Source organism: Corapipo altera, unplaced genomic scaffold, assembly GCF_003945725.1.
Source record: "Corapipo altera isolate COAL_440 unplaced genomic scaffold, ASM394572v1 326, whole genome shotgun sequence".
NCBI classification, from domain to species: Eukaryota; Metazoa; Chordata; class Aves; order Passeriformes; family Pipridae; genus Corapipo; species Corapipo altera.
The window spans coordinates 2736184-2754439 of NW_020884945.1; the positions used below are offsets into that span (position 1 = coordinate 2736184).

At 42.1% G+C, this 18256-nt stretch overlaps 1 protein-coding gene and 1 long non-coding RNA gene across 3 annotated transcripts; one reads left to right on the forward strand and one right to left on the reverse strand.

The window, feature by feature from the left end:
- The first annotated feature begins 150 nt into the window (after positions 1-150).
- LOC113956116 lies at positions 151-8905 on the forward strand. 2 transcript variants are annotated; one of them, XR_003530751.1, is made up of 5 exons: positions 151-415; positions 736-917; positions 1477-1567; positions 2093-3241; positions 3333-8905. It is a non-coding gene; the product is annotated as an uncharacterized LOC113956116 (long non-coding RNA). The 2 variants fall into 2 exon arrangements; XR_003530750.1 differs by having other exon boundaries at positions 2093-8905.
- Positions 8906-8957: 52 nt separating this feature from the next.
- Positions 8958-17994, reverse strand: CDX4 (caudal type homeobox 4). Its single transcript, XM_027662318.1, has 3 exons — positions 17460-17994; positions 12414-12559; positions 8958-9986 (listed from the first exon to the last, which is right to left on the reverse strand). The coding sequence occupies exons 1-3, from the start codon at positions 17878-17880 to the stop codon at positions 9780-9782; spliced, it is 774 nt and encodes a 257-aa protein (XP_027518119.1). The 5' UTR covers positions 17881-17994; the 3' UTR covers positions 8958-9779.
- Positions 17995-18256: the final 262 nt, after the last annotated feature.

An 18256-nucleotide genomic window follows, 5' to 3' on the forward strand; every position in this document is an offset into this window, starting at 1 on the left:
ACGGCGGCGGGAGGCGGGAGCGCGGCGCGCAGGCGGGCCGAGGGAGAAGTGGGCGGGGACGACACCGGGGAGCGTCTGAGCGCGGTGTCTGTGTCAGTGTCCCCGACACAGTCTGCTGGGAGGCAGTGCCCCCGCGGAGTTGCGCCGGTCTCGGTGACCAGAGGGCGGCTGCCTCCCGCGCCCCTCGGGTGCGCGCGCGCGCCTGTTCCTCCCCTCAGGAGCCCCCGGGGAGGTCACGAGCCGGCGCGAGGCTCTGCCGAGGCTGTGTTTGCCGGTTACAGCCAAGCCGGAGTAACCTCACTGATTTTTGTTTTCAAACATTCCGTCTAAGCCTTCGGTGCACAAGGAACTCGAATATCTATACTACCGTCAGGATTTATAACTCCCCCCTCACTTCCCGCCCCGCTCCCCTCAGGTGCACGCACGCCCCTTCCCGCCCCTTAGGAGCGCCGGAGCCAGCGCGAGGCGCTGCTGAGGGAGGTCGCGTTTGCCGGTTGTAGTGAAGCTGGACTAACCGTGTTGAGTTGTGCTTTCAAAAAATCCGTCTTATCCTTCGGTGTACAAGGAACTCGAATATATACACTACCGTTAGGCTTTATAACTTCCCCCCCCCCCTTCCCCTCCCTCAGGAGCGCGGGGGGTCACGAGCCGGTGCGAGGCGCTGCTGAGGGAGGTTGTATTTGCTGGTTGTAGTGAAGCCGGAATAACCTTGTGGAATTTTAAACTTCTTTTTAGAAGTTCCCTCTAAGCCTTCAGTGTACAAGGAACCTGAGTATCTATACTACCGTTAGTGTTATAACTTCTCGCACTTCCCGCCGCCCCCCCAGGTGCGTGCGCCATTTCTCCCCGCAGTCCCTCAGGCGCTTTCAGGCGCAAAGAAAAACTAAAGAGGGTCGTTGAAAGCCTCAGTTCCCAAGGTATTATTCTCCAGCTTCACTCAAGCGAGAAGAAGAGGTTTTTGCCAGCCCTGGGTTGCCGGCTGGGCTGAGGGCAGCGCTGACACCTGAGGGGGCTCTGTTGGCTGCTGTGGACACCCCCATGTTCAGCTTGGGCAGAGCTGTTTAAAGGTCTCCTGCAGACCTGTTCTGCCCAAGGAAGGCATGAAAAGCCCCAAGGAATCCTTCCGTGTCCGAAGCATTGCTTGCGGGTGGCACAGAGAAAGGGAAAGGACCAGGTCGTGCCCCCTCGCCCGGCTCCCTCAAATCAACTCAGCACTGATTTCCCATGCGCTGAACAGTGACCTCCCTTCAAGAGGTACCGGGTTCGTTTCAGGGCAAATCAGGCTAAGATCAACGCCTTCACTGTGTCTGCTCAGAGAGAGGGAGCAGGAGTTGAGGCTGGAGTGAATTCGCAGCCCTTCAGGTTGTGCTGGAGGTGGAACCGTGGCTCATTCCCCTTCCCCCTCGGCGGCGCGAGGGGTTGCTGAGGGAAGGCGGGGGAGGTGCTGTTCCTCCTCTTTTTAGACCCCTTTTCCAGGTGTATTTCTGTGGCGATTTGAACAAAACCAGCCCTGTAGTGCTTCCGCTTCTTCCCCATTCATTTTTCCCAACTCGCGGCCGAGGGGAAGGTGAGGGAGGGTTTGGAGTTTTCCCGAAGGTTTGAGGTGGTTGCCTGGAGTTTGGTGATGGGTTTGGAAAGAGAGTTACGTGCAGGGTGGTAGAGTAGTGAGAGAGAAGAAAATCCACATAGGAATAGCAAAATTGGTGAAAAAAACTTTCAGAATAGTGCAGGGGAATGCCCCGCCCCAGCACACAGGTGTAAATTATTATTGAGGTAATAAGCACTTAATTACTCTCCTACTGCAAATGGAAAGTAGCCAAAAAAAATTATTGGTGCTTGTAATTGCAGTAGAGGAATGAAAAATGAGATTCCATAGGGGGGATTTTGGTCTGGTGGGTTTTATTTTGTTTTTTAATATTAGTGTAGCTACCATAAAGCTTTGGGTCTGGTATGTATCCAAATCAGAATTCCTGACCCACAGCTACTGTAAGGAAGGAGCTCACCTCCTCCTACACTAGAAAAAATCTCTCCATCCCTGTCTGCTGTTTTCAGGAAAATACTTCTCTCATAAATCAACTTTACTGTTTTACAGGTGTTTCTAGACCGCAGCAAAATGCAGATGACTTGACTGTGAAAATTTTTGCTGCTTCCCAAAGCAAAATTTTATGAGCTCCAGTTTTATCAGTGCTCCATGCTCTTCCTTCAGCACATTATCTATCTTATGTGGAGCTGCAGGTAAATCATACTCTATTGACTTGAGGGAAAAAAAAGAGACAAGTTGTTATAATATGAAATTACATGTTCTATGTTCTCCTATTTTTGTCAAAACACTTTTCTCTTGTTTAGTGATGAATACTGTCAATATACTGCAGGAAAAGTAAGTCATTGATCAAATATTGAAAATACATCCTGCTTAGAAACCTGTCAAAACAGAGAAAATTATTCTATACCTGAGGATCTGATATTTTTCCGCACATCTTCATCTTTATGTAGATTATTGCCGTTCATAACCCACGGAAATAAAATCCTGAAACCACTGAAATAAAGTTATATATGGGGTTGTTAATAAGGTACTGGCCTTTATTTTACTCTCAGTGAAATTCCAGGTGTGTGCTTTAACTGATGTAAAAGCCAAAAAGGTAAATCCCATAACTGAGGACACAGGAAGAAATGATAATTCTGATGCTGTGCATTATAGGCTTGAATATTTAGTTGAGATCATCTTAATTCTTGGCAGCTTTGGTGAAATACCCATGAGAAAGGTAGTTATATTTAAAATATTATCACAGGGTATGTAACCTGATATCCTTTTGGCCAGTGTTTCCTATGAGAAAGGGCTAAATGCAAGCCTTTGGGTTCAAAGCTACGTGCTTTGTGAGCAGAAAAGCCAGACAGCTCTGGGTCTACTTCATGGAAAAGTTAAAACTCCTGTTCCTGATTTATTGTGGAAGCATTTTCCATCACTGTCCCTGCAGAATGCTAAAAAAAAATTATGAAAATTAATTGCTTCCTCTTCTTCACGGTGCTACAACATTTAGTTTTTGCTCAAAGCTTTGTCTGACTGCTGATTTTTATTAACCTTGCTGGTGTCTTTCCATTTCTTTGACTCTTCTGACCTGGTGAGCAAAGAGTTTTTACAAGTGCTTCTATACTCAAAGGAATAGTTTGAGTAGAGGGCCACAGGTAGAGTTTTGAACTCTTACCCGGCTAGATGTGAAATGCATCCTCTTAAATAATTAGAGTAAGGTGTTTATAAGATATTTGGTATCTTTTTCTGTGTTTAGCTAACTACTGGTATCAGTAATTCTTATTTATCATCATTATTTCACCAGAACCGTGGCTTTGCAGTGCTCCCATTAATGGAATTGTGAGTGCATCAGTGGCAGGGATTTCTTGGCATGGAAAAAAATAGAAAAGATTTCTTGACCACTTGTAGCAGCATCTCTGTAACCACATGAGTTAAGAGACCCTGCCCCATCTGCTAAAGGATGTTTATGTTCGTGTGTTTTCATAAAACTAAAATGACACTGGCAGTGATTTTGTTGATATGAAGTGTTTGGATTTCAGAATAGGTTCCCTTCAAAATGCCTCTCTGCTGAAATGAAGCTGTTTTGAGGGGAAGGATAACTTAGTGACCTTCTAAATATTAGAAACCCAGAGATAATGATAAAGACAGCCCTCATATTCAGGAGAGCTTTCTAATGAAGTCCAGCAGTGCTGTTCAACATGACTCTAAATGCTTTGGAATAGCAGGTTGCCACTGAGGTGTCTCACTGACTTTTGGCAAAACTGGGTCTGTACTGTACAGAGCTCAGGAGGGTAAGGGACTTAAACCTGTCTCAGTGCTGTCTGACTGTGTGCTTATTGCTCTGCATAACCTTTGGATGCCAAAGGGAGAGAGGAAAATCCTGGAACAGACAGCTGCAGGTGGCTGAGGAGCAGTCCACGGCCTGCTTTTGGGAATAAATGAGAACAGAAGAGGCAACTTGGGAGGGCTTAGGCTGGAATTTCCCATGGTCGTGACACCACGCCGTCCTGGAACGATCAGCTTTCACTGGGATAGGCACTGACTTGGGATGTGGATCAAGCCTGTTAAGAAGATTTTTCTAGAGCCTTTAGGATACCCCTTGGGTGCTATAAAACCAAGCTCACTTCCCATTCCTACCTATTATGTGTTCAATTTTGTTCAAATAAAAACCTCTTGGAAATTTTAGAAGGACAAAAGAAAGGAGAGAGAGAAGCAGTGTGTGTGCCAGAAAGGGAAATTAACCCCAGGGCCTTGGGCAAGGATTTACCACCTTAGCATTAGATATGACAGCGGTGAGATTCAGGTGTCAGGGAGAGGGGTGGCAAACAGGGAGCCATCCAGCAGCAGGAGCAGGTTTCACTGAAGAGCCTCCATTTTAATGCAACCTGTGTTCTGATTTAATAAACAAGCTCGTGTTCCAGCCATTTCAGTGGATGTTGTGCCAGGAGGGCACATGTGATGGATCAAGGCTTGAACTCCATTCGGTACTGAACAGGTGGGGCAGCAATTTGCTGAGTTGAAGGGTGAAAAGAGCAAGTGTAGAGTTTTGACACGATATACTATATGACCCCTTTCTCATGAGTGAAACCACAAAAGGAATCTCTTTAGTTGGAAAAGGTACTTTGCTATGCCAGCTACATATTTAACATCTTGTGCTTTTTAAGTAATAGGTTGAAGTCAAAGTTCAGCTGAAGTTTCAGTGGACTTTTTTTTATGTGTTTGTGTGTTCTCTCCTGTAGGAATGATGACTGTGGGTAAAAACAGACCATTTTAGAAAAACACCTTTTGTAACCCATGCCTGTGTTTGAAGTATGTCTGCTGAGTATTGGGTTTGAGAGGTGAATACTACAGGGAATTTTTTTCAGCCTGATTTATCGAACTTTATGGCTTCACAGGAGGAAATATTTAGAAGTCTCATTTCAGTACTGTTTTAGGATGCTGCTTATTTGATGAAACTATTATGCCATAAAAACTGGGTGATTTGTGGAGAGATGATGGGCTCTGGCAGTGTTTATCCACCCAAATCACTTCCTTTCTTGGAATCAAGTGTTTTTATGTAGAGCGTGAAACACAAAAAGAGAGCAGGAAAGAGAGGAGATAAAGCACAGTATTAAATAGAAGCTCTATTGAGAGAAAATAAAGTGAATGCTAATGGGGACCTGAGAGATTCCAAGTCTTCCAATGTATTTTTTCCTTGTTTGTTCCATATAAATCCCCACCAGTCATTCTTCAGAAGGAAGGACATACAACAAGTGATGTCATATTGGCTGCCAGAATTCCCTCATTTCCCACACTTGTGTGTTTCAACAAAGGAGGAGGTTGTTGGATGAGAGGAATATACTCTTGGAGTCTGGAGAATGTATTTTAAGTCTGGTGGACAAACCATCATGTTTCTTGATCAACTGATACAAACTCTTTTCCCAAGCTGAGTTGCATCTCACAGCAAATCCACATCATTTTGTTTAGCAATAGAAATGTGTAGCTCATTAGGCAAATTTGGATACGTTCAATTGCTGAAGGAAGGCAAGTCAGGAGTGATGGGAGAGGTTTAATGAAATTGAGTTTGTGACACAAATATTCTGTAGTGTCTAGGAGGTTTTTGTGCAGGGGTGTGCAGCTCTGTGCTGCTTATACTGAAATTGCCTGATGGAGATCCATTTTCAAAAGTAATCTAAGTTTCAAGAGGTTGTCAGGTTTCTGATCCAGGTTTTTGCTTGATTTGTATGACTACTACAAGCAGCCAGTTAGCTATTTAAGTTATGCTCTCTTCTCTGCAAATTGATATTTTAAATATCTTATAATGAGGTCCTTTCCAATTTCGGGTCTAAACTATCTGTCCTTACTGTAACTATGGACAAATCTGTATTTTTCTTTATTTTCTCCCACAGATCAATATTTAGAAGTTAGTTAATAAAGCCAGATCACTCTGGTGCTACACTGAGTGTCAGCATGAGCAGTTTGTGGCAAATTGTTCCTTCTTGATGAAGTATTTATAGGCAGTGGGACTGAGAAGGGCGATTGTTGCCAAAGCTTTGGCACCCCTACAGAATTCTCCTAAGAATAAAGATGATTCAGATAAAGGCCAGGAGGGATTTGCTGGCTGCTGGAATCAGACAGTTGTGTGATGCACAGTTCTCGTTTGATATCAGCTGGTGTTCCAGTGGCTTGCTGCTCTGCAAACTCCAAACACCAACCAAACAGATGAATTTAAACAGTGGGATGGTTTTATATTTACATAAAGGGAAAAACACAGGAAACTCAGAGAGCTTGGGGAAGGTCCCCACTGGGTGAGAAGGGTGGCATTTGATTTATTATTATTTTAATTGCCTAACAGTGCTAAGGGAGAGTCTAAAGTCCCTGGAGAAACCTTCAAAGGGGGAAAGATAAATATTGAAAAATGTTATTTATAGCCTTTAGTGTTTCACCCATGTAAATACAAAAATGAAATCCAAGGGCTGATCACATCTTCTGAAGTTTCTCCTTCGCATAAGCAATGCTGAAGAGGCAAACACAGCTGCCCAAAAATAATGGCAATGTGAGGCCTTTGGCTGTGTGTCCTCCACCCAACTGCCTCTCCCGGCCCTCGTGTTCCCAGGCTGCTGTTGGCAGAACGTGGGTGTAGGATGGGCTCCTGTCAGACTCTCCCGTGATCCATAATGGGCATTGAGACGTGCCAGCATGGAGTGCTCCATTGGATTTGATTTGGGAATAATGGCTGCAGTCAGAGACAGAGGAAGGATTTTCTGCTTTCAGATTCTTGTCATTTCCCCTCTCTATGGCCTCCCAGCCTCCTGGTGTGGAACTCTGACTGCATGGTTATCACCCTCTGATCAAGTTTACTAAAAATTATTCTGATCAGTCCAAAAGTGTTTAATTTTCTTTCCCTAGATTATTTTGAGAAACAGCTGTGTTGCTGCACTGAGACTGAAAGGGATGTTATGATCTGGGTGGGGGTAGCTGTGTGCAGTACAAGTTAGGGGGAATAACTTCTTATCTGACTCAGTCATAGCCAGAGAAGATAATCCAATACACTTTTTAGGCTTGGACACCATTATCTAGTGCATGAAAGAGACTGTCCCCCCCAAATATTTATTAATATATGCTTCGGAAAAAATTCAGGATGAAGATCATGAAAAAGGAAAACACTTTTTATTGACAGGATTGATTTTAAACATGCCATAGGAGGTGCTTTGTTTCCCATTCCAGCTCTGGTTTGACACTTAAAATAGGCTCATTTTGAATGATTCCTCGGTGGCCTGTGGTTGTTTTGAAGTCAGTGGCTCCTCTGTCCAGTTTGTCAGGGCTCTGGGGTGTTTGCTGCCTGCCTGGCCAGTCATGCAGACTGCAGCTTCTCTAGAATGTGTTGTACGTGAACATGGTAAATAACCACATCAGATTTGTGTCTCAGTTTTGACATAAATGAGAAGGAAAGAGCAATCTGAAGTTTAGGAAGCATTTTTAGCATGCAAACATAATGAATGATGTGTTGTGGGTTAGAGCTCCTCACTTGCCATTCTTTCTTGTTGATATGATGACCGACCCCAGAAAAAACCCCGAAAACTAGAAGAAAGTGCTCTCTCTCTCTCTCTCTCTCTCTCTCTCTCCGTTCCTGTGCCACCAATAACCCTCAGAACAGCCCTTCTCTGCTCTCCACAGAGATGGACTTTCTGGGGAGTTGGGCTTTGCATACCAAGGTAAAGGTGCTCTTCCCTTTTTCTTGTGTATCTGAAGTATGAGTTTCTTGGGAGATGATTTGATCTGGTACCTCCTTCAGGTATAGAAGTGCAACACTTCCATGACTCTAAACAGAACTAGATCTCTCTGTGGGTATTCTACAACTTGCTGCTCAGTCTCCTAAAATGTCCATCATCTCACTGGGACACCAGTGGGCAGATTTGGAAGATCCTGAATCAAAGCCATGCAGATAAAGTCTCAATTTCTCATCAGGCTGAGTTTTGTACCTGTTTATATACACAAGATTTTGTGTTTACAGTTTGTTTGCATTAAGATATACCTATTTATTTGAGCTATGTGATAGGACATTATTAGAAAATATATTGGGGAACCACCCACAAATGCTTACAGTGAGTAAATTCTTATCCTGTGTTACAGGATTCCTTCCTAGTTTGGTTGGAGACATGCCCCCAAATATATAATTCAGTATTTATTTTTGAAGGGGTTATTCTTGTGACTCCTGATAGAGTTGCTTTCATGGAGTTACTCTTAGAGAATTATTTTTAAATTATTGGGGAACAGTGAGACACATCTTCAAATATAAGTCATCTGGTGTATGGAATGCAGATGCTGAGAGTTTTGGTGGGTTCTGTCCATATTGTTCAGTGCATTTTGAGTGCTCACTGAGACGAAGAACAGCAGAATTTAATCTGCTGGTTCTGAGAACAAGTTTGCTATTGATGAAATAAGTGATGCCTGACTTTTCGTATGCCAGATAATGCTGATTTCTGTTTGTTTTCTGCTGTTTTCCTTTTTTATTACCTTTGCCCCTCTTGGCCTTTTCAGTAATATTAAATTTTTCCAATAGAGCACTTAACTTGTGTGCTATCAAAAAGCTCCCTCTGTGAAATTCCAATGAACAGTACTACTGTGTGGGGTTTGGGGTTTTTTTAGTGCTTTGGGTTTTCTTTCTCCTTTTCTCAGACTTCTAGATATCATTGCTGCCTTCTCACCTGCCAACATGGACTGATAATTAAAGCAAACCACAGCATGAGCATGTTTATCCTTAATTTGTGCTCTTTCAGGAGTGCCCATGAAGGGAACATTTCTTTGGTGACATTCGTGCACTTTGGGAATGTTGAGCTGCAGGTAACAACTTCAAAATAACACTGTCAGCTACTTGGGGGTATTTCTTACCCAAAATAAGTGTCATATATAAAGTCAGTGGCTTAAGACTGCTAGTATTTAGCTTAAAATGTTTAGAGACGTTAAAAATTCTTTATTTGCTTTTGGGGGGTTTGGTGGTAGTAACAGTCCTGTTTCCATTACATTTTTGCTCATATTTTTGAGCAGCAGTATATGCAGTCATTGAAGATTGAAATAATGCTTATCTTCCAAATTATTTGGCATTTCCTAATGTGCATGAGAAATGACTTCATTTCCTACAATGGAACAGATCTTGGCAGGTTTGGTGTATTAGGTATCTGTAACTATTGCATCCTTGAATACAATGGCATAGGGCAAAGACGATTTGTGTTGTTTAATTAAATGCAATATGTTGGTATAACGACATTATTATTTTTCTCGAGTATTTAAATGTGTTTTGAATGTTTTTGTTGTTTTCAGAAAGTAGCATTCTTTTCAATACATGTAAGTGTAAATATTTATTAACATCTACTGTTTACTCTAATTATATAAATGTAACAACCCAAACACACACAGCTTCTTATATTTTCTGCAATAATACTCTGTTTTATAATCAGTCCCCTTAGTTCTCTGTGGGTATATGTGGTCAGACTAGAACTACATTTACTTGAACCTTTATTGTCTCATTCTTTGTGTCAGTGTCTGAAGCAAATTACCTGCTGTTCAAAGATATTGAGAGATGAATCTTAGCAGCACAAGTTCCCTGAGATTTCTGCAACAATTAAAACACTTTGACAGCAGTCCCAGCTCCCGTGCTCAGAAACAGCTCTCTAGAGGCAGTGAAATGAGAAGGGTCCTTTGCATAAGTGAGTTTTAAAGGTGGGGAAATCCATTCCTGCTTTCTCTTTTTTCCTGTTTTTTTTCCCTCTGTTCATTCTGAAACCATGACCTGGTGAATGTCACTGGGCTGTAATGCACTGATGCCGTGGGGAGGTGGGAACAGGGAGCTGGACAGTTCGGTGGGGCTCAGCGACCCCGAGTCGCTCTGGGCGGAGCCCCCGCTGCCGTCAAACTGCGAGATTTTCTTCTTGAGCAGCTTCCTTTCCTTTGCCCGCCGGTTCTGGAACCAGATCTTCACCTGGGCCATTAGAAACGGTATTGGATTAGTGCAAAGGGCTGGGCAACCTTTCACAGCAATTAGAACAGTGAAAATGGAGAGAAGGTAAAAAACATTAGGAAAAAAAACCCCAAAACCTGGAGCAAGGAAATGAACAAACAAAAAGCCCCAAAACACACACCCCACACACAAAATGACCCCCCCTCACCCTGCTATCAAAACCCCACAAACCAAACCACTGAATCTATGCAGTGAAAACTTTTGGCTTTCCTCTGTGTTCATTTTCTGCATTATAATCAATAGAAGATTACTTTCTGTTCTTGGGCCTGGTGTGAAGGGAACGTGCTGTGTTATCTGTGGGAACACAGGGATCAACACACTCCTCGAGACTCAGAGGCTCCCCGAGTTCATCATCCCAGCTTTGCCAGTGGCTGTGTCACACTTTAGGAAGATGCAATTAGGGAATAATTTTGAAGATTTCTTTATTATCTGTGTTACAGATTAATTCAAAGCCAAGTACTGAGGGTTCTTTTTCTTCACTTATGTTGGGAGTGATTTTTGTGTGTGCATATATTCCTATGTGGTTTTAAAGCTTTGATTGCTTTTATTATGTATTATATATTTATATCTCTATTTATATACCTGTATTTTTCAGATACATACATACAGTCACATGTATAACTAGATATCAGCATTACCTATTGACATTCAATTTCCCAGACTAATTGTGCAGGTGTAAAGACTCCTGTCTATTTAAAACCTGCTTTTAGTTTAAGTATTTATATTTTATTTCCTTATGTGAAAGTGTGAATGAACAGAAAGTTTATGTTCATACTTAACAGTTTTTATTATAGTGTAGAAGGTGTGTTGAATACAATATGATAAAGTTGTGCCATTGCTTTGTATTCAAAATCTAATTATTATTTTCTATTTATTTTTATTACCTTACTGGTAATGGCATTAAGTAGCATTTAGTTTTGTCTGTCGTGAGTCCTGTAGAAATACAGATAAATTAAATATTTCGTCTCCGTTATACTTGAAGGAAATTTGCCAAAGGTTGGGTGGCATTAGGAGCAGCAGTGTAAAAAGGAACTGCTGATTTTGTGCAGTATCTCTGGTGATTCCAGGCATGTCTATGTTCTAAGTCAGCCAGCTTGCATAATATTAAGGTGCAGGTTTTGAATCTTTCATAACTGCAGTGCTCTGAAAAATTTCCAACACAGCTCTGTCCTACTGTGTGACAAACTTTAGTCCATCCATGGTTTCCATTGTCACTGCCTGGGGCCACTTGAGTCTGCAATCTATGCACTCCTTGGGTCTGGGATTGAATGACACTGCACTAAAATGTGTTCATGAAAATCCAGGGCTTGATCTGTATCCCCACACTTCCTCCACTGGTCCCTCTCTATCCCATGCTCCTGCATAGACTGAATGCAAGGCCAGAGGAGGCCACTGAAAGAGAATATTTTAGAGAACTGGATGTGTATATTCAGAAAGAACAAATGCTTGTAAAATACTAAAAAGAAAGATCTCTAGTTTGGAATTAGCTGAGGGCAATAATCTGGTTGCTAAATGAGATGCCCTATTCAATATCACCTTATCCTCCAGCTGTAGTTCTGAAGGGTTGGATCCAAGAGTTACTGCAGAGCTGTGCTTTCCAACACAGGGATTTTAGGGAACTCTTATCCTGAATTCCTCTAGACTTTGTGTGAGCACAGCTGACAGATCTGGGCCCTGCTCAGGGGAGTGTCTCTGTTCAGGACACAGATTAAATATGTACTCTATGTGAACAAATGCAGAGCTGCTTTCCAAGGAAGTAATGGATCTAAGTATGCCCTTGAACATTCCCTGCCTGGATAGTCTTGGCTACATGTATTTGTATAATAGTATCAAATGTGGCACCAAACTTTGCAGCCTAAAGCAGCCTGTACGTAGGAAGTTTGAACTACTGCTGTAGGTGAAAGACCTGTGAAAATGACAGCAAAAAGAGATCCTGACTTGAAAGTCCAGGGCTGGAAGAACCCCTTCAATATGCTGAAATCTGAGGAAGAATGTGGCCTGTAGGAGCTGTGCCAATACATTTGTGACAAAAAAAAGCTCTTAAATATCTCATTTGGTTGCTCTTTGAATGCTCAGGTTTGATTTTCCTGGCTTACAGCTCAAATACATCCAATGCTTTGGATTTTTTTCCTGGCCATTACTTTGTGTGGTTTCAAGAAGAAATAAAGTTGTGAATGTCAGGACTATTGGGAACATAGCTAAGGTAACATGAAGCTGAACTGTTTAAATTCTATCTGTGGAGGAAGGTGGAAGGTAAGACTAAGTCCTTTGTGTAGTATAGATGAATTCCTAATGCTTCATTACCTCTAACTGGAGGTTTCTGCCAAATGAAGTGTTAATGAGTGTGGGGGGTGTGGTGTGTTCCCGGGGATGGAGGGCTCTGGGTACCTGTCTTTCTGATAGTCCCAGGTTTGCTGCCAGTTCTGACTTTCTCCTGATTGTGATGTATCTGTTGCAGTGAAATTCCTTCTCTAATTCCAGTCTCTGATGGTCTGTGTAAACAACTCGGTACTTTTCTTTTGTTCTTGTTTTACCTGTTTAGGAAAGAAATGTTATTAATATTAAGAAATATTAATTTGATTTTCCATAACAACTTTCAGACCTCTCCAGTATTTTACAGACATTAATTAAACTACTCACATGGGATTGTTTTCTGTGGCACAGAGAAGGAATATGAGGTGCAGGGTAAAATAAGAGAGTACTGGTTACCATAACTGTCTTTCCCTCTTTATCCCCCTCTCTCTGTAAACATATATTTGAATGTGAAGCTCTTAAGTGATAAACACCCTGAAGCATCTTCAATAATTCATAGCAGTACATCACTGGTGCTGGCTATATTAATCTCAAAGGGGTTTCATTACGGTGCTCACTAAAGGGACTTGTGTGTATTTGAGAGCAGAAATACCCAGGATTTCCAGACTGAAATTCAGTCACAATTTTAGTTGTACTGTGGCCTAATTCTTTACCTGAGTTGTTAAAGATCACTTCTCCAATACAAAGAAATGTCCTGCTGGAAGTGCTTTTGCTTTCTTGACTGGCCACAGGACCTGCTTATAAGCTCAATAATAATTTGAATTTACTTTTTCCAACAATGTCCAGCCTTGCAAGGTGCTGAGTGTCTGCAGAGGTATTCCTGGGGGTACTCTGGGCTGGCTTCCCTTTGGAGTTGGAGGCAATTTGTAAGATGAGGCAATAAAATACTTGTAAAAGGATTTCAGGATCATCCTCTCTCTAACATATAAAAGAACTATTCTTAGGTACATTAGATAAATACCATTGAGAGAAGCATTACTGAATGTTTAGAAGATATCTCTCATTTCATATAATTTTTAAACAATTCTTCATGCAATAATAATACAGAGAGATCAGTTTTCAACTTATTTGTTCTCCTTTGCACTTTCAACAGCCAAATAGATAGTTTTCCTTTTTTCTTCTGATCTTCCCAGGTTTTTTTGATGTGAGTTTTCTGGGACAAACTGTAGGACAAAGACTCCTTTAAAGTGATTCCCTAAAATCCATTGAGGTGTTAAGATGAAGCACACGCCACACAAAGGAGCGACAAGGAGATCTTATCAAGCCCCCCTTTCACATTCAGAACCACAAGCCAATTGGTTTGGAATTTACAAGCCCTAAACAAATGTCAGACTCTTTCATCTTAGCAGAGGAAAAAGGCACAGAAATAGATGAAGGAATATTTTTTTTCCTCAGTTCTCTTTAAATTTGGACTGACTTAGGTCAGACTGTGTTTATTTTTGTCTGAAAGCTAGAGGTAGGCATAGCTGAAATATGCAGAATTAAGGATATGTTCCCAAATCCTAGGCCAATTTGACTTCCAACATACAAGATTTTCCTGCCTAAATTTGCAGGACTAAAACAATCATCAAACCAAGTTTACTTTTTTCAAGGTACAAATTGTTGGCTTTGAAATCTTTGCCCTAAGTGATAGTTCTAATGCTGACAGTAGGACAGATATTCAGGTTCCTTGTAAACCGAAGGCTTAGAGGGAATCTTTGAAAACAGGTTAAAATTCAACAAGGTTATTCTGGCTTCACTATAATCAGCAAATATAACCATGATCTGAGGGGGTGGAGGAAAGGAGTAGTTTTCCCCATTGCTCTTGGTCATAAAATTCACAGAGCATTTCTTCTGAAGACAATAAAGCTGGGAGAAGGCCTCTTTATTTGCTGTGAAAATCATCACCCTTTCCGGCAATATAACTCCTGAAGAAAGGAGGGAGAAGGAAGAGACAAGGCTGCATATCAAAGCAAAGTGAAGTGTTAAAAGGGTCTGCTGCCTCAATATGACAGATAGGCCTCAAAACCTCAGACAATGTAGGCCACTGCAAAATAGATGCCACAACCAGTTTACAAAGCAAAATAAATTAGCATTAGAGCAGGGGCCTGGCTTTTTTCCTGCTTTTCTATTTTGCTTTCTGTCTGTGTTTCTGCTGTGATGTAATCTGAATTACTTGGACATCACTGCTTGTTTAAATAAAGACATCAAATGTGTTGGATATAGTAAAAAAAAAAAATCTAAGGCTGAGCACACAACATATGAAAATAATGTCCTTTGGTTTAGTCCCCTTAAAGTCCCTTCTCTTTCTGAGAATGGCCACTCCCAAATGAAGTTTCATATGGAGCTTTGGAACCTGTTTTCTAGGCCCTTTCAACACCTTCTCAGTAGGTCTCATGCTTTGAAGGCTCACTTGCTCTCAGAAATACATATTTTACATTGTTGATCACATAGGGTTTAGAAATTAATTTGAAGCTCTGCTCTTGCACAGCTGAAGTTGATGAGGCATTTTATCATAGATTTTTAGTGAAAACAGGCTCAGACTGTCAGGAATTCTTTAGATGTTCTTTTCCTCACTTTGATAGCCTGACTGGGAGGATACCTTTACCAAGCCCACTTCTGATGTTTGGGGATTTTTGAATTTCTTACTGCCTCATATATTTGGAGTGTCTGTGTGCTTGAAATAAGAAAGGGATTGGTTTTGAATGTACAGTTATGGTCTTTAAGACAGAGGATTTCAAATCCCATTTTATCTGTTGAAAGGACATAGTACTTCTGCCTTTGTTGTTTCATCCTGAAGATTAACATGATCAGACAAATTTTCATTTCACTTTTCCTGCAGTTGAATTTTTTTTTGTATATAAAGCTGAATACGAATATTGAATCAGAATGTAGTGTATTTACTAGAGCCTAAATAGAGAGGAAAAAAATTCCCATTAACATCCACTCCCCTCAGATAATTCCCCTTGTCTTTAGGGCAGAATTTCAGGAGGCTCCCTGCTCTAATCAGATGTGTTTTGATCTCTGTTATTCCTTGCTGCTCACACACATCCATGTGAGTACACACCACTGGTGAACTGAAGGGCAGACACATATTTATACATATAAATACATTTGTAGGGTTCAGGGCTGTAATTCTGGAATTTGAGAGCAATGAACTGTATCAAGCAGCAATAACACTGAAGGAGAGGAGCCAGTAGCTACTTTATAACATAACTGATATTATGGCAATAAGGAAAACCAGAGAGCAAGGGTGTTTCAAAGAGGGGTTATAATGGCATCAAGTCAGTTTTTTCTAGAGAACATTTATAAGGTAATTCAGAGCACTTACATGTATAATTTTAGTCTTGTGGTTTGTTTGAATTTCCTTCCATTTATCACCATTTTTTCTGTGTCAATATTAAAATTTTCCTTTTTTTTTTTTTTTTCCCAATCACCAATGGAAAGTCAAATCTGTTTCGTACTTTTCTTGTTTTGTACAGTTACCACATTTGTGCTTTACTCTGACAGTCCCGGGGCTGATGCCTGGAGCTCACTTCTGTGAAGTCCTGAGCTGTTTTTAACACTTCAAAGGCAGGGAATGCACAGCCTCGGGACATGCATCTATTGATGGGCCCTGTTTCACCTGTCCCCAACGGTTCATAAAGTATTGCAGCCTGTGTGTGAATTCTGTGTAAGTGCTTTGCAGACTAGAGATGAATTTAGGCCCAAAACTGTGTCTCTGAATCACAAATATATTTTATAAAGTTGAACAAGCATGCGAGAAACCTTTCAGGGTCTTCCAAGTCTGTGCAATAAGTGTAAAGCAAAGATTTAGATTTTGAAGTCTGTGTTACCGTTTAAGAATGACAGCACATTTAAAATTCAGTGGCAGCATGACACAAACAGGGCTCCCTCATTGACATTCAGTTGAATTTGGTCTCCACTCAAGTCTTGCATCACTTCTACACCTGGAAATCTCCAGTGATGTTAATGAAGCTGCTGTGATTTACATGAGGGGGGAAAGGGACTATAAACCCGCCTGGCTTTGAGGGCCTTGGTAGAGGCTCCAAGTGGAAGGATGGCCTTGTGAAATCCCAATGATCACTGGGCATTTGATATTTAGTAACAGTGGCAAAACAGTGCCAGTCTGCTTTATAATTAAGAAACAATTACCAAGACTAATTTTGCTCCTGAGTAATAACCATTTGAAGGAGGTTTTGTCTGAAGCAGCAGTGCCGATTTTCTGTGTCTTCTAAGATTGCTCCAATTGTAATTGCTCTGCTTTCTTTGGATCATTTTCTTTGATGCTCCCTAACACACACTTACTACTTTTAACCTTAACAATAGGTTTAGCAAGCCTTGCTACACCCAGTTTACACCTCGGGAATATACATGGAAGGGTTCATCTGGAGGCAGCTTGTGACAAGAACAGGCACATCAATGAGTGGCACTTGCAGGAAAATGAGTTTTAATTGTGTAACTGTGGCAAGCTGCAAAGTTCTGGTATGTAATAAAAATATGTAAAACTGATGTGAAACTAAATGAAGAGGAGGCTTAAGTGAGGAGTTATGTGATCTGCAAACAAAATAGTCTATGCTGATCATTTGAGTCAGATTGCCTCTCTAGGAATATTTCTTTTCACTAATATTTCTGGGTAGAAAAAGAAAAGGCACAAGACAACCAGCAGAAAGTTGTGTAATTGCTACGGTTGGATCAGAGCACATAATTTTCTTTCAAATTATTGAAATTATTTAAAAAGGTCAACCTGATTTTATATTGCTATTTACCTTGCAGCACAAAGTAATTCGGAAGTATTTTTTGCCTGTAGCTGTTAAATGTTGCTGCTTTCATTGCTCCCTAACACTTTCAAGATTACCATGTTTTTCACACCAAGTGCTTTACAGAATATTCCAACAGGAGCTGTGGAACCGCATCCATGTCTGGCGCATCACGTCTGACCACACCAGCCATTCAGCTACGGTAACCACAGAAAGCCTTCATGGGGAGAATGCGAAACTAGCACAAATTTAGTCAAAACTGCCCTAAACAGCAGCAGGTGAAATAAATGCCGTACATGACCCACCAAGCCCTGTGCTTCAAGTAAAGTTAATTATTTGTAAGAGCAGCGAGAGCTGAGGTTGAGGTTGGACTCGCACTTACCAGTGGTGTTGGCTTGCACGGTTTTCCTCATCCACTCGTAGCTGTGCCTGTGGCTGCTGGGGGAGCAGTGCTGGGCACTGCCGGGCTCTGCGGGAGGAGCCCCCCCGGCCCCGGGCTGCAGGGAGCTGTACTCGGCGGGGCTGTAGGAGCCCGGGGCGGGGGACGGGGCGCTGAGCTGGGCAGTGCCCGCGCCGGAGGGGCCCGGCCCGTACGCGTTCCAGTCCTCCCTCTGCGGGCCATAGTGGGAGCCCCAGGGCCCCGGCGGCTGCCCGTGGGTGTCCAGGGCTGGCACGGGGTGGTATCCCATGTACTCGGGGTAGGGGGGCGCGGACACGAAGCCCTGCCCTGGCAGAGTGTTGGCAGCCCGGGCAGAGCCTGGGTACATGCTGCCGTCCTTGTCCAGGAGCGGGCTCACGTACATGGCTGGCACACACCTGGTCACAACATCCTGCTCTGCCGTGTTGTCTTCTGCTGCTCCAAAATATTTGTTTGGGTTTCTCTAATAATGCCACTCTTCTTGGAATCTTCTACTTCATCCTCTTTTATTATCCACTGTGTTACCAGGTGCTGGTGGTAATGGTTTACCAAGACCTTGCCTGACGTCAGCTCAACTGCTGCCTCATAATTACATTTACATTCAAATGAAGGGCTGCCCGACCCCACCTTTCTGCTGGTTCTGGTGCTTTCTCTTTTAGAGAACTTTTATCTATCCTATTATCCTTCCCTGATATTCAACAGCCATCCCAGTCCTGCAAGATGATGCAACAGTTGCTTGTACTTGTAACTGAAATAGTTAA